The sequence below is a fragment of the Phalacrocorax aristotelis genome, chromosome 4 (assembly GCF_949628215.1).
Source record: "Phalacrocorax aristotelis chromosome 4, bGulAri2.1, whole genome shotgun sequence".
Lineage (NCBI taxonomy): Eukaryota > Metazoa > Chordata > Aves > Suliformes > Phalacrocoracidae > Phalacrocorax > Phalacrocorax aristotelis.
In genome coordinates, this window is record NC_134279.1 from 27,250,018 (window position 1) to 27,269,860 (window position 19,843).

At 41.1% G+C, this 19,843-nt stretch overlaps 1 protein-coding gene across 4 annotated transcripts in view; it reads right to left on the reverse strand.

The window, feature by feature from the left end:
- NPNT (nephronectin) overlaps positions 1-19,238 on the reverse strand; it is a 55,050-nt gene extending 35,812 nt beyond the window's left edge. The window contains exons 1-3 of one of the 4 annotated variants that reach the window (XM_075090718.1): positions 18,884-19,238; positions 17,487-17,587; positions 9,355-9,405 (exon numbers count right to left, since the gene is read on the reverse strand). In XM_075090718.1, coding sequence (XP_074946819.1) covers positions 9,355-9,405; positions 17,487-17,587; positions 18,884-18,954 — 223 coding nt within the window. In that variant the 5' untranslated portion in view covers positions 18,955-19,238. The remainder of the gene's footprint in view (positions 1-9,354; positions 9,406-17,486; positions 17,588-18,883) is intronic. The other 3 variants (XM_075090716.1, XM_075090715.1, XM_075090717.1) reach the window with 3 other exon arrangements.
- Between the last annotated feature and the right edge of the window lie 605 nt (positions 19,239-19,843).

The window sequence follows — 19,843 nt, forward strand, 5'->3', positions numbered from 1 at the left end:
GTATGTACCATGATTCACACCATTGAATTTGGTAAACCTAGAATACGCCCCAGCTACATAGAAAATGTGTGCATCAATGTCATAGGTGGCACACAAAGCAAGCCATAGTTCAGTCCCTGACAGGCGGTAGCACAGATCCCAGCATTCCCCATATTCCTCTATAAGGCAACCCTCTTTACCCCTTATTAAGCAATGTTTTGCCTGAGTCTCTCCCCTTCAGGTGTTTGGATTCTGGCATGGGAATTACTTTGATTTTTTTTTTCTTACAGAGGATAAAATGACTGGGTAAAAGCAAAAGCAGCACTGACTCTAATATACTGCTTTATCACTGCATGTATCCAAGTCACGTCTACTCAGAACATTTCAACCATTTATTGCCCAACCTGCTGTACAGATATAGTGTCAGAATGTGAAGTTACGGATTACTCTGCTTCCAGAGTCAAATTTGCGAAGTAATTTCCAATTCCCCAAACAGAACATAAATACAGAACTCCAAGAAATAATAGTTAGGAAGCCAATTTTTGGTGCCTCTGTCAATATAACACAAATAAAATTCATAAAACAAACTTTTAAAATTTCAATAACAAGCATTGCTTTTGAAGAATTAGAAGAATTCATGCACAAACATATTTTTGCTGATATAGGAGTAGCTAACAGGAATATTTTCAGAGTGCAAATAATCCTGCATAACTCTGGAAACCATTTTTACAGCTGAAAATGTTAAACAACATTTCCAAGTCTTTTTCTATTAGAAATGTCTTTCTATTACCAAAGATATTGTTTCAACCTACTAGAAAACTGAAGATTTTACTACGCTCAAAAATTCTGTTTATCATATGACAAAATTCTGGTGAGCTTGCTGTTTAAGCAAGATGGACACAAATAAGACAGAAATCAGGGGGTAGCATAACCTGAATACCCTGTAATCAGGATTTACTATTTACCCTGGCTTTAAGTTCATTTTCTAAACTAACAGTATCATTTGGAATTTGTGAAGTAACTAACTAGATCCAGCTGTAATATTAATTAATCTGATAATAGGCTGTATCATAAAACTGGATGTATAAAGGATGTAATTTAACAGAAATCTGTCAGAAGGCACTCAAAAATGTGGACTGCATTCTAGCCAAGCTGTTCAACAGGGTTGAATTAAACAAAATTAAAACAGAAACAAGAGATTAGTTTTGGTTGTGGAAAAACTATGCAACTACATCTCTGATGTTCTAAAATCTTTTCCATAACGTTCAAAGCATCCAGAATCAGCAATTCCCAAAACGCCTCCACTGAAGCAACTGTTAGCATAGGAGTGCGCTCCAGCTTTAGGACTGCATTTGCCCGTTATTATCTGGGCATTTTTTTGTTTAAATATTATATGGCCAGTGATATCCCCTGAGAACACAAAACCTTGTTTTAAACCTACAGCATTGCTCTTGACAGATCTTCCTAACATGATGGCACAAAAACTGTCTTAAGGAATATCTTAAAACGCAACAGAGAGGGATGTTTCTAGTTAGTGCAAGATTATTTTTTTTTCCAATAAACACTGTCCAGAAATAAAGAAATAGGATTCAGATTCAGAAACACCTCTCAATTAAAGCACTAGGGAAAGGGGCTGCTTAGGCTACTAAAAGGTCTGTTTCAAAAAATATGCCCTTGGGTAACAGACATATTTCACTGCAGAACTGATACATCATAAAAAACTTCTATAATGTTGCACTTGGAAACAATTACTGTTTTTTTTAAATCACTATGGCCATAAACAGGAAAAAAACAAAAGATCTCTTTTGTATAGGAGCTCTTTTAGACACGGAGACTCTTCTTTTCCTGACATCACAGACCCAAGTCTAATTAGAGGTGATGATGGCAAAGTGAAGAATATGAAGACCAACTTCATGACTTTGAAGTCACTGGGGAAAAAGAAAAATATGTGATCTAAACTACAGCAGAGAAACAGAAATTACTATAAATATGTTTTTGAAAGCTTCCATGAAATTTCAACTGCACTTCAGAGAAAATCCATATTGTGGAGTGGGATACAGTTACAAAATAATTACTCTTTAAAAAACACAAAGCACCATGGGCTCAGCTTGATGTGAAGTGTTACAGTTCAGTAGCTGAACCTGTAGCAACTTTAGTTTAGTTGACCTTTTTGAAGTCTTGGTCCCTCCCTCAATTGCATAGACTGTAAATTAGCAGCAGCTCAGAGAGAGGAAAAAAAAAGAGCTCATACTTGAAGACAAAAAGCCCTATAAAATTCAGTAATGAAATAAATGAGATTTTCTTTTTGGTTAGAAATTAAAATGTTCCTCTAATTCAGAAGGCCAAATATGTTTCTATTAGGAATCAGATGTTTTCCTTAATTATGTCAGTCAACTAAGTAGGTCAGACATCGTACTAGAACAAAAATTACATACTAGCATTTGTTTAAAACAAATAGTATACAACTGTCTACAGATATGAAACATGTAACATAGGCCATGTTATTAAATCAAGCAATTAGATCTATGGGGTCTTCAAGAGATCATCTAGTCCAATACATCTCAGCAAACTTAGCTCCATACTATGCAGTATTTAATGTATGGTATGACATACCAGTGGGCAACTCCTGATCTAGCCTACCTCCTAGTCTCAAGATATAATTAAGAAACGCACTTAAATCATATGACAGGTATCTCTCTTTTCTGTTTATAAAAGTCTCAGTTAACGGAGATCTCAGCCCCTCAGCAGTCTACAGCTCAAGAATGTCTGCTACCACAAGGAAAGTATCATAATGATTAGCAAACCACTATCCATAAAGTCAAATCATCATAAAATGTTTTTTTTTTTGCACATTAAACAGGTATTTGGAAACCTATGTTTGCTGCCAAACACTGTACTTGAAGAAATCCTGTTTATTAGAGTACCTTTTGTGTACTTTGGCTACTTAAGCATTATCCATCTCATTTATACACAGCCGCTGAAATTCAATACAATGTTACAACTGAAGAATTTCTATACACAAGAGAAAAAAGTGCTTTGCAGTAAGCTTAGCAAGGTGTAGCTCAGCCAACACCACAGACACATCCCACAGCATTTCCTATCAGGAATCAAGCCACCCTCACCAAGCAATTTGTATATCTCCCCATTAACTTGAACGGGACTTCACACACTGCTCAGGACTCAAAAAGCAGATGACGTTCAGCCAAGCCTGCACACCTGGCTGGGGTTTCACCGGCAACATCTACATGCCTTTCCCACTGACCTGCAGAGTCACCAGGCCCAGAGAGGTGGGCTGGCTCCGGCTCCCCCACCTGCAGCCTGCAAATAACTCCCTTCGCCAAAGGAGGAGCTGCCTCTGCATGGTAGCAGAGATACACTCACTGACTCCTGAAGGGTTCCATTTGAACATGGTCAACAATCACAGAATCACAGGTTGGAAGGGACCTCAGTGATCATCTAGCCCAATGAGATACAGGTATAAAAATAAGCCTGAGCCTGACTTCCAGCATTTAACAGCAGGCAATGATTTAAGCTGTTTGGTATAAGTCTAGGCATACACATGCTGATGTGACTGGGCTTTTCCTTTGAATTTTCTACTCTACTTATTTTCTTGCAAAATTCCGGGCAGGGCAGGATAGAATAGAAATAGAAATAGAAATAGAAATAGAAATAGAAATAGAAATAGAAATAGAAATAGAAATAGAAATAGAAATAGAAATAGAAATAGAAATAAATAGAAATAGAAATAGAAATAGAAATAGAAATAGAATAATTTGTGTGCTCACACACAAACACATGGAGTTTATCCATTTTTTTATCACAATTAAACTCATAAGTAGAGGGGAAAAAAGTCTCCCAGCTAATATTCTTTGCATCTTGACAGTTAAAACAATTCCCCCAAAACTGACCACAACCACCAATAGAACATTTCCCTCCAATCAACTCATATTTACAATGACTGAAATAACCCATGTCCATAGACCTCAGTCTGCTATGTAACAATCTCTTTCCTACTAGGCAAGAAGGAAATGTAGACAGTGGAGAGTTACATGAGGCTGAGAAAGTCGCTCTCTTACACACTTAGGGCAGTGAAGTCCAGAAGATAAGAGTCTGAAAAGGTTGCCAAAAAGAAGCAAAAACTTTACACTCTTTATAACAATAATTGTTTTAAACAAAAGTTAAAAGTACACTTGTATAGACAAGTGCCACTAAAACCAAGCTTGCTAATTTTCGTTGAATCAATATCAACAAAAGACCTACCTTTTCTCCATGGATTCCACTCTGAAATAATTTAAACTGGCATACACATTGGGTAGTAATGTGGACTGAGATAGACAGAAAGAAATCCTAAGCATATCTGTTCTAATCTTTAGTCAGCTGCTGCTTCTTGATCTAGGCCATAGAATAAACTACAACTAAACTTCCCACTTCATTTTGTTGCCCAATTCATTCAACTGATGTCCGCAAATAAACTCTGGTCTCGGGATTATTCATTTCAGTTTGACAATTTTAAATTCCTTTTTTGGGCCAGATGTGAAGACTTGCTCTTTCTCAGTTCCCACTGACTTCAGTGGAGTCAAGCAGGTATCCTAAAGCTTTTTATCTGGCCATAAATCTAACAGAGTACCTATTTTAAAGGTTGGCAAGAACTACCTTTTCCTCCAAAATAAGATGATAAATACCACATTTTAAGTCTGACTTAACTTCAGGCCAAATTAAACTTCCTGTAAAAATAACACAAGGAATTGAAACATGAATGAGTGGTTTGGTTTTAGGGTTGGGGTTTTTTTTCAAGGATGGGAGAGAGGAAGAAAAAATTTCTGGTGGAATGCACATGCTGTTAGCATGTGTTATGCTTGTGTAAAAGCCAGAAGCCACCAATCTTCCCAGCCACTACCTGCTGCTGGTGGTGTCTGAACATGAGTCAGTCATTCTGAATTATTATTAATTGTTGCATAGATACAATAAAGGAAAAAACACATTCAATCAATTCATTATGGGTCTGATATGTTGGGGTTTTTACATTTCATCGGTATTTTCTTCCTGCACACAGTTCCCTCAGAACTGCTCTGGAAGTCCGCCTCAGGTTCTGTCAGTTCCTCTGCACTAAGCTGAGCACCTTTTGAGGGCATGGGTGACTACCACATGCTGTCCCCTCTACTCCTTCTCACCTAGAATTTTAACATTAATGATTTATTTCTTGATTACCAAACACTGTTTGGTGGAGTTCTAACCAGACAGTTGTACTTCCTACCTGCCTAACACCTCCTTTTCGTTTGTGGCCAACAATGAAAACCCCTGAGCTTTTGTGGTGGAGTACCTCTACCAATTTAACTACTCTTTGGTTTTCCAACACTTCTATCTAGGTCTTTTATCAAAACAGCATTGACTATAATTCTGTGCATAATTCTTACATGCTTTTTCTCTGCTTTGCCTCTTAATTTCTGTTCCTTAATAGTTATTTCTTATTCCTTGTGTTTTCTTTCTTCTGTCATGCCCACAAGAGGGTTTCACTGACAGAAGTTGCCCTCAAAGTCTTTAATTGCTCTTTCTGCATCCCTCCACTCAAAGCTGCCTCAAAATGCCAGACTACAGATATCCAAACTGTCACTGAACTTCTATTTTCACCTCTCTGAAGTCTAAAAATATGCACAAGAACACCTGCATCTGAAACTAACTGTGCCAACCACCTGCCCAAATGGCCTTGCTTCTGCCCTCTCTTCCCAAGTAACATATAGACCCTCATTTATTGACTCTAAATCCCAGCTCCTTAGAATTCAGCCTGCCCAAACACAGAAAGTAATTTGTGCATCAGCCCAGAGATGAATACTTACTGTTCAGCTTCACAAACCTTTACTGGATCCTCTTATACTGCTGAATGCTGAACAGACTTCCAATCTTAAGTTCACTACTTATACTCCCCCAGTGCCAACTTTATAACAAGATTTGCATGTTGGTGAAACAAGCTTTCCTGTATGCTTCCTCCTTCACCTGAAACTGGCTCCCTTTTTCCAGTGGTGCTTACAGACCACAGCCTCAAGTTCTATGCTTCTCTCCTCTCTCTGGTGACCAACAACAGGACCCGAGCGAATGGCAGGAAGATCTGCCAGGGGAGGTTTAGGATGGATATTAGGAAAAGGTTCTTCACCCAGAGGGAGGTGGAGCCCTGGAACAGGCTCCCCAGGGGGGCAGTCACAGTGCCAAGCCTGACGATAGTCAAGAAGCACTTGGACAACGCCCTCAGTGACATGGCGTGAATTTGGGGTTGTCCTGTGCAGGGGCAGGAGTTGGACTTGATTATCCTTGTGGGTCCCTTCCAACTCAGGGCGTTCTATGATTCTTCCTCAGAGCCAGCTTCAGCTCACATCTGTCTATTTCTATTTACTTTTTGCAATTCTTTGCAAATTATGCAATTGCATAAACACACATTCAGGAAAATAAATCTGCCTTATTCATAGTAATTTTGATCTAGGATCCCAAAGGTATGAGCTAATTTGTAAAATAAATCGCTGCAGCTTTTTCAGAGTTACATATTTCTTCTTTGTTCAACTACATTCAAATGCAGGAGAATGCATAAAGCTTAACCTACCACACAGTTACCAGTAGGTGGTAAAAACATGTCATACCCATAACTCACATTACAGAATTACTTCTGAAAAAATAGCATTGCTTCCCGAATAATTGTACTAGCAGTCACAACATGTATCTCTGCAGAACTTAATAGGCCTGACTAGGGCAATTGGGTATTTATTTTCAGATAATTTCATATGTAAAACATTCCTTACTCTATTTTTTTAAAGATAATAAATGCCCTTCACCAACTTCTGTAACTAAAGACTGATAATATCATCAGATAAAATGGTAGTATCTAATGCCTGAATATTTTTTCACAAATTACTTGCACTTAGTTGTAACATTCACAATAACAAATGTTGTCAAAATGCATGCTTAAGCTTCCATCTAAAGCATACAGTTCCATTAAGTAAGTGGCTCCTAATTTTTCATGCACAACTACTACATTTGCCTGGGTAAATCAGTTACTCAGTTTGCACATATGATTCTGGCAACAGCACATTAACATGACAAATTGCAACCAGTGTGGGCTATTCATTGCAGTGAATTCTTTGCTTGCCTACAACTGCTGCCAAATATGTTTCTAAACTGCATACACAAATCCAGACCCTGGCTCATTAATGCTCATTAATGCCTTGCTATTCAGAACAGCACTGAAAAGCATGCATAACTTAAGCATGGGTAACACTGAAATCAATAGGCTGTAACTGAGGCTGAGCCCAGAGAGTTGTGGTGAACAGAACTAAATCCAGTTGGCGGCCAGTCACGAGCAGGGTTCCCCAGGGCTCAGTGTTGGGGCCAGTCTTGTTTAATATCTTAATCAATGATCTGGATGAGGGGATCGAGTGCACCCTCAGTAAGTTTGCAGATGACACCAAGTTGGGCAAGAGTGTTGATCTGCTTGACGGTAAGAAGGCTCTACAGGGGGATCTGGATAGGCTGGATCGATGGGTCGAGGCCAATTGTATGAGGTTCAACAAGGCTGAGTGTGCCGGGTCCTGCACTTGGGTCACAGCAACCCCATGCAATGCTACGGATTTGGGGAAGGGCGGCTTGGAAAGGTGCCTGGTGGAAAATGACCTGGAAGTGCTGGTTAACAGCTCGCTGAACGTGAGCCAGCAGTGTGCCCAGGTAGCCAAGAAGGCCAACAGCATCCTGGCTTGTATCAGGATTAGCGTGGACAGCAAGAGTAGGGATGTGATCATGCCCCTGTACTCAGCACTGGTGAGGCTGCACCTTGAATAGTGTGCTCAGTTTTGGGCCCCTCACTACAAGAAGGACATCAAGTTGCTGGAGCGTGTCCAGAGACGGGCAACAAAGCTGGTGAAGGGTCTGGAGAGCAAGTCTTAAGAGAAGCAGCTGAGGGAGCTGGGGCTGTTTAGCCTGGAGAAGAGGCAGCTGAGGGGGGACCTTATCCCTCTCTACAATTACCTGAAAGGAGGTTGTAGTGAGGTGGGTGTTGGTCTCTTCTCCCAGGTCACTAGCGATAGGACAAGAGGAAATGGCCTCAAGCTGCATCGGGGAGGTTTAGATTGGATATTGGGAAAAATTTCTTTACTGAAAGAGTGGTCAGGCACTGGAACAGACTGCCCAGAGAGGTGGTGGAGTCACCATCCCTCATGGTATTTAAAAGATGTGTAGATGTGGCACTTCAGGGCATGGTTTAGGAGACATGGTGGTGTTGGGTTGATGGGTGGACTCAACAATCTTAAAGGTCTTTTCCAATCTTAATGATTCTATGATTCAATCATGAAGTGAGTGGAAGTTAATCTAACACTTATGTACTTAAATAGTCTTTTTAAAATCAGTCAAAATTTGATATAACACCATGCAAAATTAGAAAAGCAATAAATATTTCATGCTTTGTCAATCTTTTCATGTTTGCATTTCAAGTGGCTCGTGATAATTGCTTAAAGAATGGTGCTTTATCACCTCAAATGCCAGTTTGTTACCTGAATCCGTGTGTCTACTGAACTCCAGAAGGCAGAAGCAGGGTAGCACAAGTGTCTCTATGTGTGGTGGCAGAAAACAAACAAGGCCCTATTGCTATTTTGTTTACTAGAATGTAACACCTACTGGCTTCAGGAGAGTTTCTTCTGTATCACAGTAGCAAAGCTGATGTACACAGACAGATGAACAGCTGACTGCTTTGCTCCCCTCCCTGAAGACTGGTACTGCTGTCCGAGGGATAAGTAAATAAGACATATCAATTCCTAAGCAGCAGCAGACTACAGCCCTGGGTACCAACGTAAACTAGTGCTGATTTCATTTTGCTCTGCCATGCCAGGTTGTAGACTGCTGTAAAGCAGGGGCTGTAAAGTTTCCCTGTTGTGGGGATGACAACTTGAGGCAGAGGCGCAAAGCAGGCAACTGGGGGAAATGATTGCTTCAGCCATCCCATACTAACCTTCTACCGCACACGATTCAATACTGTGAAAGCAAATCAGGCCTCCTAAGTCTGACAGCTCGTAAATATGATGGTGGGAGTATAAACAATTTGCAGGAAGGAAAAAATGTTGCTTGGGGCTTGAGGGTAAAATAAAGAAAAAGAGTGAAAAGGGAAAGGTGCAATAGTTTAGAAAATAAGTATCTCATTGGATAGGTGACTAGGTTAAAACAGCCCTGTTAATTTCCTTCCCCCTCATCTTCCCCATATAGAATGTTTTAAAACGGAAAAAATACAAAAGAACATCTACATCTTCTCACCACGTATTATAGTTTTCAGATAAACTTTTGATTGAAAGGCCATAACTCCAAGTCATAGCCTTGCCAAAATTATTTCAAGAAATATGTTCAGCTAACCTTTGGGCTGGCACCTTAGGCTGGCTATTCTCTGCCTTAAGACGTAGAAAGCTGCAAAACAAATATCCAAAAAAACAAATTCCAGCTTTTTTTTTTTCCTGTAAGGAGGATGGACTTGGCTGGGGTTTTTATCAACTTGTTACATTCCTGGAGACTTACACACATTCAACATTCAGACCTTTTCTGAAATAAAAAAAAATTCTGGTATACATTTAAAAATAGAAATACCTTTACATCAGTATTTCATGATGAGATTTAACAAACACATTCTGATATATAAAAGTAATTAAATATAATGACGTGATGCTATTCTTATTCAATCAACTAAGGAGCTACACTTTGTCATGTTTCATATGGTACATAGTTGTAAAAATTCTCATGTTTCACGGTTTAGGTTCAATGTTTCCATCCACAGAACATAAATGCTTTTCTTAAAGAGACAGTATCCTTCCTTTTAAATATAGGCATATATTTCTAATGCTGCATCTCCACAGAGCAAACATAAAGGGTCAGCATCTGGCTGCTAATTTCAGAGTAATTAAAATTTATAAATATTTATATAGATATTTATTTATAAATATCTGAACATCTGCAACCAATAAACATTCTGGCATATAAATTTACTGGTCATTTTGATAATGTTCATATTTTGAATGTCATCTAAAATCAAACTAATGCTTAGAGACCCTTTCAGCTCTTCCCACCATATGAAACAGATATGCTACAAAAGTTAAGTAAGATGGAAACATGGATTTATGTTTCGGGCCTACTTTAAATCAATTTATTTGCCAATAAAATTAACGTTAGCAGCATAGCTTGTTAGGCTATGTAGCCTTATTATAAAAGGCTGGGACTTAAGCGACAGCAGTTTTTTGTATTTTGAGTAGTATGCGACCAACACTTAAGGGTTTGCTATGATTGCAATTTATATTGGTTTAAATTAGTTTTAATCAGAAAGTCCCTTAGCATTTATTATCGTGGAGGGAGGCTTCCCAGGTTGTTGCTGGGCTTTGGGAAAATCTCCAAATACGAATATAGTACAGCTGTAAATGGTCAAATCACATTACTGTTGAGATTTTCTTGGGAAAAACTGGACTGCAAAACTATTATTCTCTGCATGAAGTACAGGAGGGATGCAGTGGGGAAGTGGAAAAGGATACTGTATCTTTAACATAGTAAAGTCATAACTGCTTTAAAAGCATAAAACTTCTAAAGCGAAAAAGAAAAAACTAACTGAATAAAAATAGCAAAACCTCATTTTTTTCTTGCATAGCAGTACTGCAATTCTGTATAAGGTTTTTTTTTTTTTGCAAAGTACCAGGGATGCAGAAAAATATTGATCATTTTATAAGCAGATAGGCTGCATATCAGTATTAATTAAACATTGCCAAAACAATGCCTTAACATAGACTATATTCTTGCAACCACAAATTCAGTAACAAAACTTTTATTGACTTTAAGGAGATTTCTGCTAGTGGGTCAGCCTCCTGGAAGGCAATATTTTCATGGCTCGTTATTGACAAAATCACAGTTTTATTTTTGTGCATCTTGGACTATACAGAATTGCCACATCCACTGAAAGCATTGTTATGTGCAAGGAACAGAAGTCCTAAGCAGCACATGGCCTCTTCTCCCATTGATGTGTGAGATTATTTATATGGGTAAACTCCCATCAACTCTATCGTTGGTTATACAAAATCTCCTTCTAGGCATCAATGAGAGCACAGCCACCTCTTCCTCTGCCCCACCACCACCACCTTGCATCTCTGTAAATAGTTTGCGTAGTACAGGTGCACAGCCTTTAAGCCCATTAGGACAGCAGCAGCAGCACAGACAGTGTAAGTTTCTTCACAACTATTGTAAGAAGGCAGCAGCATGCACAGTTCCCAGCAAAGCATTTAGTTATGCCTGCATCTGCTTGTACAAGCTCCCCTCTCTCTCTGGTCGGTCCTCTTAAACACTGCCTGAAATACTATGCTTTCTACTAGGTCTGACTAAATTTAAATGCTAACCTGACATCCTTCAATTAACATTTTTAATGATGCAACGCTAAAGGGAGGTGTAAACTGATGGCTCGACTTATACTGTTACTAATAGGCTATTTTACTGTATACCTTCCTGATTGCTCTGTCCCTAGGCTTTTAAGCCAATTGTCACGATGGTTTTAGTGTGAGGTGGTGGGAAACTACTTTGCTGACCTATTCTGGTTTTGCTCCCTAGGTAGAACACTGAAACCTCAGCACAGGAAGATAACGAGATGGACTTAAAACAGATGGATGCTCTGAAAGAGCACATTCATCTTCACAACAGTTTCTCAAGATAGACTTTATAGACTTTGGTATTGTTTAAGGAGAATTCAACATTGAAATGAGTGAAGTAAATAACATCACTACTTGTAAAATCCATGTTCAGTGGGATTTTATTCTTGTTAAGCATCTTCTGTTGGTCAAACATTCTGTCCACCAAGAAAAATCTCAGAGTACCCTATGCTGACTCATTCATGCCAATTCATGCCAACAGAGGATCTGACAATAGATCTGCATCCATTTATAGAAGCTGCATATTCAACCTTTTATTTTGTACGTATGCAAACACAGCAAAAGGAATTATTTTTGCCATCAACTCTAGCAAAGGACTTGTCCAAACTGTAATCCAGAATGAGGATTCAAGCCAGTTTATATCGCTTTTCCTAAAAAAAGTTTTAACCTTTTAAACCTATGTTAAAGTAGTATCTCCTTCTACAGGTCTTGGCTGTTAAAGTGCAGCTGAAATTCTGAAGCAACAGACAGCCTACATCTTTAGTGTACCTTGACTACTTCTAACTAGCATACAAATCAATTACAAACAGACATGCAGCCAAGTACAAAGCAGGTGTATTTTGTTCATGAAAGACACACATGTGGAAGCCATTTTTATAGCTTTTGAAAGAACTACAGAGATATTTGTAAGCCAGCTGAAAGCAAGGCGGGTAGACTATTCGTTCTAAGAATGACTTTCAGGAACCAAGGCAGATTAGTGGCAAAAACGTCCACAAAGAACTATTTTTCAAATAACCCCTAGCATGGCCTGTTGGAAACTGAAGGGAAAAACTTCCACTTTCATACTGAGGAATAAAAATCATCACGTAAGTCTCTGCATGAAGTAAGTGCATCTCTTATCCTATATTTTAGTTTTCTGATAGTCTAACCAGGTTCCAGAGCTCAGCATGTGAGTATGTATTCACAGTTGATTTCTGTACAGCGGATTATCAGCAAGGTTCAGTCAGCAGCAGTTCCAAGGATTTTCCTGCTGCTTGGCCTGCCTCTGATGTAGCAGAGACACTTGGACAACAAGGCCCAGATTATTTCTTCCTTAAGAAACACTCAGGAAGACAGCCATCCCTGCACAGACATCTTATTAGGGAGATGAGATGACAGGCTTCAGCAGGTCTCCTAGACTACAGCAGCTAGAATACAGGAATGGACACGACTGTTTTCTATTCTGCAGTTAACATTTCTCATTCATCTCAAAGAACTGAGTTCCAGCCCTACCACTGCTGGAAAGTCTCTTCCCCCAAGTATTTCAAACCATGAAAATTAACGCTGAATAACAAAAAAAAAAAACAAAAAAACACCACACTATAACACTGAATCAACTTCCTAAGGCAAATTTTTCTGCTGGCACACAGAAAAGTGTGTTTGTGCAAGATGTGTGCAACAATGCATGCCTCAACTTGGTTTTCCCCTGTACATTTAATGGGTTCTGGGTTAGGGCAACACACTCAGTACCATAGATGAAGTTGACTTACAATGCAAAAGGAGTTATGAATTAAAAATGTACTGCTGATACCTGCTCTCACCAAAACCACTATGTCACAGGAAGTCAAAACCCTCTACTCTGAGAGAAGAAATCCAGAAGAAAACTCTTTGTAGTCTCACTTTTGCTCTGAGTTATAGTTTCGCTGTGTGCACAACAATACCACATAAAAATACAAGACAACAGCCCTATTTTTACACACATCTCACCAGGTATTTTATCAACGTACCATTTTTTCACAGAAGCAGGTTTTTGTGTGATTACTCCCACTACTCCTTATTAAGGTGCAAGTAAATCCCGCAGGCTGGGCAACAACATCGGATTTTTGGACTAATTTCAACTGGGATATTTAACATCTAACTTTGAAGCACTGATGCTGCAAGTCCATCAGTGTAAAGGATCAGCTCTACTGATGATGAGGTTACTTCACATGAACTAAGACTTGTTGCTTAAACATTTCTGCTGCTTCCAACTTAGCCTTTCTACACACCAGGTTTAATGAATAAACCCAGTTTACATACCCGATCAAAACCTCAGAGAGGCTACTTATTTACATTAGTGATGGAATATATCTACCATTATAAATCTAGATGAGGCCACTAAATACGTGTGGACGGATTTTCAATTTACAAGGACTTGTAAATGCCAACGAATTTATTTGAGTTACATTTGTTCAGCCCCTTTGCAAAGGTGGCTATATTTGTATCAATCTCAAAATGGACCTGGTTGCTTAAACAGGGATCTCACTTCAGTGTTCACAACCTGCAAGGAAGAAAAATCCAACCTCTTTCAAAGTTCTTGATTGTTTCAGTTGGAGGGACACCTAAGTGCGTTTTTGGGATCAGAAAGAGCATTTGGGAAGGCAATTTCACGTCACTGAAGAGAGAATATTTCTACTACCTGAGATGTTACAGCTGACACGGACAGGCTTTGAAAGCAAGTTTACAGATGGATCAGACCTACATGCACTTCCTCACGTGTACGAGTCTTGACTGGTGTAATTTACAAACAGAAACGGGATGTTTTAAAGGAAGAGTGTAAATTAAAGAAGGGGCCTGATTTCAACTTCTTCCTACATGTTCATAAGAGTGAAAAAGACAGCCGAGTTTTGCTGACTTGTGTTACTAAGCAGCAGTAAGTACTGTTATGCTCTACGGGCACTCCTCTGTCAGTCAAAGGGACATAAAAGGAATTACTCCACACATCACAAAAGCCAATTTAGCTTGCACACTTCAGTTTCCATTTGCAACTGTATGGATGGATTACAGATGGAAGATCAGGAGCACTGAGTTACCAAGGCTTAATGAGTTACCACTGCCACAATCCTACCCTGTTACAGCTGACATACGCGGGCTTAAACCTCTGTCACAGTTAAACCATTACTTTAAAATACACGGTTGGTTTAAACGAACACATCTTTTTCTCAATAGCCATGGGCAGAGGGCATGGCCACGTGTGTTTGGTGGAGCAGCTCACCTGGGCAGCATAAAACATATCCAGGTATGTTAGCAACTTTGCCCGTGGCTCACCAAGATACAGAGGTCTCTGTAAACTGGGACAACCATGTCATCTATCGGAGCCTATATTCTTGCTATGCTCTGGGTCTAGCATGGCTCTCACCTTACATTTGTTGCCAGAAAGATAAATTCAGAGGGGATCAGTACCTACATAGCAAACCATGCATGAGTAAGCAGGTGAGAGTCCAAAGGTGCTGTAGCACTTGCAGGCATACCAAGGATGGCTCAAACTAGTTTGAGAAAAGCAGTTGAAACTCACTAGTAAAGAGCTCAGCATTACTGCCTGAATATTTATAGCTGCTTTTTTGGACTAATTTATAAATTGGGTCTCACTACTAATTTTTAAGCCTGACTCTATACTTGTTTTCATTGTGCAAATACAATTTATTCTAGAAACAGCACAGGAAACGTACATCTCAGAGAGAAAGTCTGACATGCATTTATGCCCCTCATTTCAGGGACAGGACTAAGAGGTTTGCCTTTCTCCATAGAAAAAGCAGGAGAAATAATTGTGTGCTTGGCTTTTTGGAAAATTTTCAGTGACATCCCTTTGTACAGCAAAACACTTAAGTTTTCCTTTGAGGCCAGGAATGCTGCCTTCCGTGCCAGGTTAATCCTTCATACCAAATGCCATATTGCCAAGGTGGAGAGTCGACTACGGATTTTCTATTTGGCTGTGAGCACTAGAAAGATTCACTTTCATTTAGTGTAATCTCCCAGTCTGTGATATGACTGGAATTTTCACCACCCACAACTGGGGCAGATTTTCTTACTTTATTTTGCTAAGAGTTTGGCTCACATTTAAAAACTAGAAGGAGCTGCTAAGTGTTTAGAAAGTTCTTCACCCAAATGTCTGAGACTCTTCTGAACCAGCGATTCACAAATTATCAGCACCCAGGATGTGAAAAAAATGGGGGAAAAAAATGCAGACACTTAAGTGAAAATTGTATTCTTTTGAAAGTCTGGTCCCAACTACTGGAGATGACCACGTAAAATCCATCTCTGCACTTCTTGGAAATGTGCATGGAGAACAAATCTGTGCATAATGGACTAAAATGCAGTGGAAGGAAGTGAGAATTCACCTAGCTTTAGCCTTAAAAAAAGGACATGTATGGTATCTGAAAGAGTTGGCACTACCAATAACCTTACTGACAAAATTCAGAGAGTAAAAAAAAATACTTTCATGTATTATTATTTTTGTCTCATTCTCAAGTTATAGTTATTAATCTTTTGATAGTATCACTTTATGCTATTCCTGTCTGCCAAGATCATAAAAATGCAACCTAAAAATCAGACCTGGTAATAGCGAGACATTAGAGGACAAATATAACTGAAATTAACTTCCACCTCAACATGAGCTGCAATTTATGGTCACATCACAGGAGACAACTTGTCTAAGAAAAGGGCCACAGCGAGACTCTCTTAGTGTTTTGGGGTTTTTTGGTTTTGCTGTGGCTTTTTTTTTTAAACAATGCAAATTATTGGTACTTGCCAGTTAATCCATTGTAGCCTAAAACATTTAAATGCTCAACGATTTTCGAATAAAACTGTGTTATGAAAGATGGGCAGATATTCTATCACCTCTGGAGTAGCCTCCATCAACGTCCTTCACATTCTCCTTCCTTCTCTATAAGCATTCATCCCAAGGAAAGGGCTACATGTTACCAGCTACAGCCCTAAAAATCAACATGGTATGGTCTGAGAGATATCAACCTGAGAACTTTGCATCAAAAAGCCATATCAGGGACGTTATGTTCCAGAAATCTTTTTGATAGCTTTTTTATGATCATCTTACATAGCTATGAAACATTGTGGGATTTTAACACACTTGGGAAGGAAGAAGCCAGTGTTACTGTTTACAGATTTGAACAAAACCTTTGCTGAGAGTCTATGGTTGCATTGCCAGTGATATTTCTATCTTTTGCCTAATATTTGCCACCTACAGTCATTGCTCTGCAGACTAAGCAACTTACAGTATTCAATACCTGTTTTACTTCAAAAATGGCTTGGTAGAAAATGATCCAGTTTGCAGGCATTTTCTTCTAAATGAAAAAGAGAACCAGTGTTTATAGGTTCATTTCTGCAAAAACTTAGAGGGTATCACTCAGGTATGCACTGTTAAACACACGAGCGAGCGTTCCCAGTACCAAAGGCTCCAAGTTTAACAAGCTGAGGTCTCTGTGACACTCCTAACAATTTTAACTTCTACTTAGTGCTAGCTGCCACCACAGAATACCTTCTGAAGATGTAGTTAATGATGAAGATTTATCTACCTAGTTATCCTGCAATTTTATCAAAGATTCTAGATAAGTGTGAGAATCTCAGAGATTTTTTTTTCACATGTGACCCAGTAAAAGGATGCTGTCAGGCCGATTTATACCCTTAGTTTGGGGTTACTGAAAGAACGTTTGTACTTAATACTAATTGTAACATTTCCATTGACTTTTTAAGTGAAAGGTCAATAATTTGGGTTTCCTTCTCAGACACAAACACTCTCGCCCTGCAGTGCTTGTAACATGACACAGTGTAGCGTTATGTCAGGCTATTAGACCAGAGCATGAAATGAAGCGGAAACCAAACAGAAATTCCCAAATTCTCATTGCCCTAACTAAAGTTTACCTTACTTGATTGCAATCATTTTTAGTACTGTTAATAATAGACAAAAATTTAACCCGACAACATCCTTCTAAGTCAGGCTCACATATGTAAAAGCCTAAGCCCTGTGTTGTAAGAGTGTGTGTGAACACGTGAAAGATGTGACTGGGTATGTACAAGCCTTTTCTACAAGTGACTAGAAGCCCCAGCAGCAATGATACTCACGTTGGCACTGTCCCCAGGACAATCGGGCCCAGCCCCAGCAGCAGTCAATTCTACTTCCAAACCGACATAGTCCTGTGGAGGAGACTATTTGTCTGGGCCACCTGAAATAGGCAGTTCAAAAAAGTCTGGTGAAACATTCAAAACAAGCTAAAACTATTCTAGATTAAGAAAAAGACAAAGACTAGCAAAAACCTCTCCCACATGGATATATATATCTTTTTTCTTTTTTTTTAAAGAATAACTGCTCTGAGTCTATGAGATTTATATCATCAGTACTGTGATTCGTTAAAAAAAAAATGTAAATGACTATAGGCAAAGAGGGGAAAAGATAGTTAGGGTAACTTTGTAAAACCTTAAAAAATTGACATGCTTTGCAATATGCTCACTGCTGCCACTCCCAGGCTGGTATTGAATAATTTCAGAATTCTGAAACACAAAATTTATAATGCAAAATAAACCACCACCATAAAGCTTCAGCATGGATTTATTTCACGACATATAGCCAAATTTCCTCACTGAAACATGAAAGGGGGGAAAAAAATCAAAGCAAAAGCTTCCTGAACTATCAAACAGAAATTAAAGGAGAGCTATAGTCTTCCCTTGTTCCAAGGAAAAGACATCGCGCTCTTGAGCCGTTACGAAGCGTTGACATAAATTGTTAATGTTTTTTAATGACAAGCTGAAATAGCACGAACGCTGCACTTCAACCAGTCCTGAAGAGAAATCCTTGGAGAGGGAATCGCGCCGGCTGACTGACGCGCGCGCGGAACCGTTGCGCCGGGCACCCGCTCCTTGCGGCACCCACGAGGCCTCCAACCCGCCGCTCGCTACACCTGACTCGCGAGGCACACGCCGCGAGGCACACGCGCTCCCAGCGTTCGTTTTCACCTTGCTTCATGTTAAAACTTGAGTTGCGATCTTCGCTGTACTGTCTCAAGTGCCTCGAGGCGTCAATAAACTAATTTTAGTTTTACAGCACGCGAAGTGCTTTGTTTTTAATCCTTGCAAGGACGCAACCCTGCCAGAGCAACGAACTTTTTTATACCTGCCGAGCGATGCGCAGCAGCCGAGGGCGGGCGGGTCAGCCTCCCCGAACCGGGGAACCCCGGGGGCGGCACCGGGTCCCGCCGGCTCCGCGCCCCCACCTGCGGCCGCCCGCCGGGTCCCCCCTCAGCCCGCCTTGTCCCGTCGCGGCCGGGGGGCAGCGGGAGCGCCAAGACGAGTCCCGCGGAGGGCCCCGGCAGCCCCCGCCTCGCAGGGAGGCAGCCCCGGGGCCGTCAACGAGCCCCCCGCCGCCATTTCGCGCCCCGGTGGCAGTCAGGAGCCCGCGGGCCGCCACAGCCCACCCGCCTGCTCCGGGGAGAGCCGGGGCTCCCTCCGCGGAAGGCGGCTCCTACCTTCTGTCAAACTCCCCGGCCGCCCCCAGGGAGAGGCAGGACGCCAGGAGCAGCCGCAGGGAGAGCTCCATTGCCGGCGGGTCGCGCCCCACCGCCGCGCTGCACGGCCGACCGGGGTGGGTGGCCGGCTGGGCTGGGACAGCTCCGGAGCGGCGGCGAGCCCCTCGCTCTCCGCCCGCCTGGCTGCCGGGCGGAGGAGGCGCTGCTCGGGGAGCGGCAGGGCCGGCCGCCCCCGGCAGAGGCGCCAGCGCTCGGGCCGCCCCGCTGAGGGGCACCTGGCGGCCCGCGGGGCCCGGCCCCCGGCCGTGCGCCCGCCCCGCCGCTCGGCAGCTCCGGGGAGGGAGCCGCCAGCGCCGTCTGACAGGGGCCGAGGAGCGGGAGGAGGCACAACCCGCCGCCTGAAGACACGGAGAAGGGCGGGCTTTGTCTTTGAAAGCTTTTCTACCTTGAACTTCATGAAGCAGGAGGGCCACCCGCTCCCTGCACCAGCAAAGGCCACATCTAAAGCCCATCCAAGATTTGGCCTTCTTTTGCTTTTATTCTGGGGGAAGGTTGGTTGGCTTTTCAAAAGAATTACAAGATGCGTGTGTTTTTTCTGGCTCAAACGCTCCTATTAATAGCTCTCAGATGTTGGCATGTGTGACATAAGGTGTCCCAGCCCTTGTCCGGAAGAAAAAGCGACAAGTTGAAACATCACCCATGCAGCATGTAAGGACATCCCAGCACCACTACCAACAGCAAGGACTGTGCCTGTACCCTGTGTGAACATGCTAAAATACAGCAGTTATTTTTGTTTTGTTTCTATGGACTACAGCTCTCAGGACTTACTGAGGGACACTTTTAATAACAGCCTGCCACCAATTTAGGGTCAGAGCTGCTCCAAGATCCTTCTGATTACAGACAGATGGGGCCAACAACTTGGACTAGGCATTGGTTTTGATTTGTGCCTAAACCAAGGCT